The following is a 5,273-nucleotide window of genomic DNA, read 5'->3' as shown; positions in this document are numbered from 1 at the left end:
TGAAAACATTATATTTAAATGATAATTCTAATGACATATGTTTCATCATTCTTAATTGTGCATCAAAAAATTATACTTTTTACTGATTATTCTAATCAATAAAATTATACATCGATCTTTCCATGAAGCTCACTCACCGACCTTGCACGTGTCTAATATGAATAAGATAACTGGAAGGTCTCTTTCTGTAGAGAATCTAGAGAGAATAGGTAGTCTCCCACATGGGCGGCGTTAGCCACACATTTTGAGAATAGATCAATCTCCCATGCAACATGACTCCACAGCCACTGTAGATGCATATTAAAAATTGCCTCACCAAATTTCCACTGTAGATGCATATTAAAAATTAGATCCTTATTCGCTGCATATCAAAAATATCCTCCTTCCAGTGCTTATATATACCAGTGCTCATGAGACAAGAATTTCATAAATAACAGATCCCATACCATTCAAAACTTAAAGTTGTTGTTGAACTAGGAAAAATATGTCCATGCAAGTCTCAGGGGCCACACCCCAAAATGGCAAACCAGATGTTATTCGCCGAACAGCAAATTTTCATCCGAGCGTTTGGGGAGACCGTTTCATCAATTACACTTCCGAGGACAAGGTAATATATATGATTATTTGTCTCGCTAGTTTGTAAAAATTATGTAATAAAATTTGTAAAGATAATTTTTTTTCTTTTCTCATTTGCGCTTCCAAGGACAGGGTAAATATTATCATTTTTCTCAACGTGTTCATGTCCAACGCGTATCAAATACACTAGAGACACTTCTGCTTGTGTGTTCTCATTTTGTAGAAAGATTTATTATTATTATTATTATTATTAAACTAGTCGTTAACCCGTGTTATTCATTGGAACCTACCTATTTGTGAGGTAGACTAAAATAATTTTATAAAATCTTAAATTAATTAAGAAACTATACCATTGCATGATTTGCTTTTGTATGATTTCAATTTGTATTACAATTTGATGAAGAAGTCATTGCTTGAACGTGCAGGGTGTTTTTGTCTTTTAGCAATCAACATTTTTCAAGTTTTGTGTGGTCTGGGTGGAAAATGCATGGGCCCCACATAAAAATTTTCTTTCCCCCCTCCCAACCAAACAACACACAAATCCATTTTCTCTCCAAAGTTTTCCATCCACCCTATTTCACCTCTAAACAAAGACACCCTCAGTGTCAAGGTCCATGTCCATGATCCATAGTATATGATTATTAACTTACATAATTTGTTGGTGTAGGAGATCCACGCCTGTAAAGTACGTGAAGTCGAAGAGCTGAAAGAAAAGGTAAGAAATGAGCTCTTAGCCTCTGCTAGTCATCTTTCACAACAGCTGGGTTTAATTGATGCACTCCAGCGCCTAGGCGTGGCTTACCACTTTGAAAGAGAAATCGAAGAAGCTCTAGAACATATATATGCTACCTATAATGACAGTAATAATGTTGAAGATGATGATATCTACAATGTTGCCCTTTGTTTTCGACTACTACGTCAACAAGGATTTAATGTTTCATGTGGTGAGCCCTAAGTGGGATTTTTTGTTTTTTTTTTTTTGTTTTTGGCAGATATGCCTAACATTAGCAAAGAGATGCTTTATACATGTAATAGCGTCCACATACACTATAATGCATGTTTTGATTCTTTAGTGTCGTACTTTCGGTTTTTAAACAGATGCTTTTAACAAGTTCAAAGTCAAAGATGGTCAATTCAAGGAAAGCCTAGCCAGTAACGTTAAAGGCATGCTGGCCTTTTATGAAGTTACACATTTGAGGGTGCATGGAGAAGGAATCCTTGATGAGGCCCTTGAGTTCACCACCACTCACCTCAAATCCACAGTATCTGCAATATGCAATCCGTTGGCAGAACAAGTAACTCGTGCCCTAAAGCAGCCCTTGCACAAGGGCATACCACGGCTAGAGGCTCGGCGATACATTTCTATCTATGAACAGGATGCTTCACATAACAAAGTTTTTCTCATGCTTGCAAAATTAGATTTTGACATGGTGCAGTCATTGCACAAAGAGGAACTTAGCTATATTACTAGGTACTTAGTTCTAAAACTATACACCAAAATGACATAAGTACATATATATTTTTGGTTATTTACAGCCAATCAATATTAATTAACCTATTTGAATTCTAGGTGGTGGAAAGATTTAGATTTTGCGAAGAAGCTACCTTTTGCAAGAGACAGAGTTGTTGAGGGTTACTTTTGGATAGTGGCCGTCTACTTTGAGCCCCAATACTCACTTGCTAGAAAAATACTGACCAAAGTTATTGCCATGACATCCATTATAGATGATATATATGATGTATATGGAACACTTGAAGAACTTGAGCCCTTCACTGAAGCAATTGAGAGGTTTATCGATAGAATTAACTAGTATATGTTTAGACCGTGATATATATAACGTCAATCTAACTTCAATTGGAACTTGATACATGATATTTTTAGGTGGGATATTAGCAGCATAGACCAACTTCCAGATTACATGAAAATTTGCTATCGTGCACTACTTGATGTTTTTGAAGCAGTTGAGGAAGAGATGTCCAAGCAAGGAAGATCATACCGTGTTAGCTACGCAAAAGATGCAGTACGACTCAACTTTTCATTCCCTCCAATTTTTTAATGCTTCCTATGTATGAATTTTTTCATGAATGTTGTTTAATGTATGTCATTTTAGATGAAACTTTTGGTCCGAGCCTACTTTGATGAAGCCAAATGGTTCCATCAAAATTACATACCAACAATGGAAGAGTATATGAATCTTGCTCTAAGAACCAGTGGTTACCCTATGCTTACAACCGTGTCTTTCCTTGGCATGGGTGACATCGTTACAAAAGAGGCATTTGATTGGAGCTTTAGAAATCCCAAGATTATTACTGCTTCATCAGTAATTTGTAGGCTGGTGGATGACATGAGATCACACAAGGTATACAACCAAAAAAAATCTTACAATCCTTCCAATCTCTCTAAGGTGTGACAAATACATGTTTCATATTGACAAATTTATGTTTACCTTTTGGAAAACTGTGTATGTAGTTTGAACAAGAGCGAGGGCATGCTGCCTCAGCAATTGAATGCTACATGAAGCAATATGGTGTTACTGAACAAGTGGTCAATGAAGAATTCAACAAGCAAGTCTCTAATGCATGGAAAGATATTAATGAGGAGTTAATGAGGCCTACTGACGTTCCCATGCCTCTCCTTATGCCTGCTCTTAATCTTGCACGAGTAATAGATGTCCTATACAAGGAGCGTGATGGCTACACCCATGTTGGAAAAGAGATGAAAGATAATGTCGCATCAGTGGTAATAGATCCAGTATCAATATGAGTGTTGAGGAATGAAATTCCTCAATTCCACTTGGAGTGTCCTACTTTATGCTCTACCAATTATAGTATGTCACAAGTCTTTTTTTTATAAAAAAAAAAAAAAAAAAATTAAATTGAATAAAATAGCACACATGAAATAAAATTGTGGATGCAACATAAAATAGAAGTGAGTGATAAGATTTTTATTTATTATTGAGGTGGTTTTATTATAATGTAAACCACATTGTCCCTCTTAATAAGGAATAACATTCAATAAATTAAAAAAATTGTAGCTGAATTGGCACCTCCCCATGTACAAAGTGCTTGGGGGTCTTGGAGGGAAATGGTTCGAGTTGCGAGGTTAGCAACATGTTGTAATTATTTCTCAAAAAAAAAAAATTCAATAAATGAGGTAGACAAATTATGCTGTGAATGATTAAATGTTTCATTTCTCCGTACATTTTTCAAAGAAGTCTAAGATTTGAATCTCCAATTGCATCTATCATTTTAACAAAATTTAAAAAAAAAAATTTAAAATAATAAAAGTTTACATACACTAATCTTAGTATCAAAAGAAGCTAATTTAGCGGGGTTATCATTTTTGGTCAACTAATTTATGTAATATATTTTAAGAAGTTATGTTTTCATCTTTGTGGTAATTTGATATAGAGCAAAACTTAGATATAGTATCTAAGGTACTGTTCTTTAGATTTCTCTCTTAAATTTTAGATATCTATATATATAAACAACTCACCAAATGGACGTTAAAACTGAAAGACAAAGATCTAAGGAAAAAGAAATAGAAAGGAACAACAATTAGAGGGAAAATATTTTAGAGAGGGGAGAGGATTTTGAAGAAGAAGCAAAGGAGAAAAAAAACCAAAGAAATATTATTTGAAAAAACCTAACTTGCAAAGCCTTCTCATATTTGGTATTTGGAGAGATTTGAACAGAGGAAGCCAAGTTTCTCGTGTGCCAGGGCAGAAACAGAAAGAGATAGAGCCTTTTAATGTACATGTTAGGACATATGTGATTTACTTGTTAGGAACATATGTCACTATTTTATGTAATTAGCTTATCCTTTGACAAAATGCACTTTACTTGTATTTGGGTAGATCTAGGATGTGTTTAATACTTCAAGAAACTGTGTTTCAAGATCAAGTGTTGAAGACATGCAAGTCTGTCCAAGATTCAAGCTGAAGAAGTGTTGTTTATTAAAGCACGACAGCTAGCTATCCATCGAGCTTAAGAAGTTGTTCCAGTCCTGTGGCTCGACAGCACCTCGACAGACAACTATCTGTCGAGCTTTATGAAAAACAGAATTTCAATTCTGTTTTGACTTTAATATGTGATTATGTGTTTGGGCCTTCTTTTCTTCTAACCCTAGACATATAAAATGATTATTTTAAGGGCCATCAAAGTATATGCAAGTTGCACAAGTGTTAAACAAAGTTTGTTCAAGCAATTTGTAACTAGAGACAAAGTTTTGTCCTAGTTCATCATTCTTGTGAAGATGTTGCTGTGTATGTGCACCATAGCTTTTTCTGACCAAGCATCTTCTTGATCTTCATCGTTGGGATGAACTGAAGAATTTTGCAGCTAACAACCTTCTTTAGTTGGCGATTAAAGTTGCGTATTGGGATCCACACATTGGTTAGTCACGTACTTGGGAGCCGCGCATCGAAAAGGGAAATTGTCACTAGTAAACAAATCCAATTGGGTATTGGGATAAGGGTTCAACTGTAGGTTGGTATAAGGAACTGGGATTCCTTTACTTGTAACCGCTTGTTGTGATAATAGTGAAATTTCGGAAGTGGTGACCTGAAAATCACCTGTTGGGGTTTTTGCTGTTAGGTTTTCCCTATTTATAAAGAAATCACCGTGTCATTTATTTTCCGCTGCATATTAAGTTACTTGTTAGGAACATATGTCACTATTTTATGTAATTGGCTTAT

At 35.2% G+C, this 5,273-nt stretch overlaps 1 protein-coding gene across 1 annotated transcript; it reads left to right on the top strand.

The window, feature by feature from the left end:
- The first annotated feature begins 415 nt into the window (after positions 1 to 415).
- On the top strand, positions 416 to 3,340 carry LOC115957462 ((-)-germacrene D synthase-like). The gene is made up of 7 exons (XM_031075705.1): positions 416 to 607; positions 1,244 to 1,520; positions 1,675 to 2,047; positions 2,147 to 2,365; positions 2,459 to 2,597; positions 2,688 to 2,936; positions 3,047 to 3,340. The coding sequence occupies exons 1-7, from the start codon at positions 485 to 487 to the stop codon at positions 3,338 to 3,340; spliced, it is 1,674 nt and encodes a 557-aa protein (XP_030931565.1). The 5' UTR covers positions 416 to 484.
- Positions 3,341 to 5,273: the final 1,933 nt, after the last annotated feature.

Source organism: Quercus lobata, chromosome 8, assembly GCF_001633185.2.
Source record: "Quercus lobata isolate SW786 chromosome 8, ValleyOak3.0 Primary Assembly, whole genome shotgun sequence".
Classification (NCBI taxonomy): Eukaryota; Viridiplantae; Streptophyta; class Magnoliopsida; order Fagales; family Fagaceae; genus Quercus; species Quercus lobata.
This window is presented reverse-complemented; position numbering and strand designations above follow the sequence as displayed.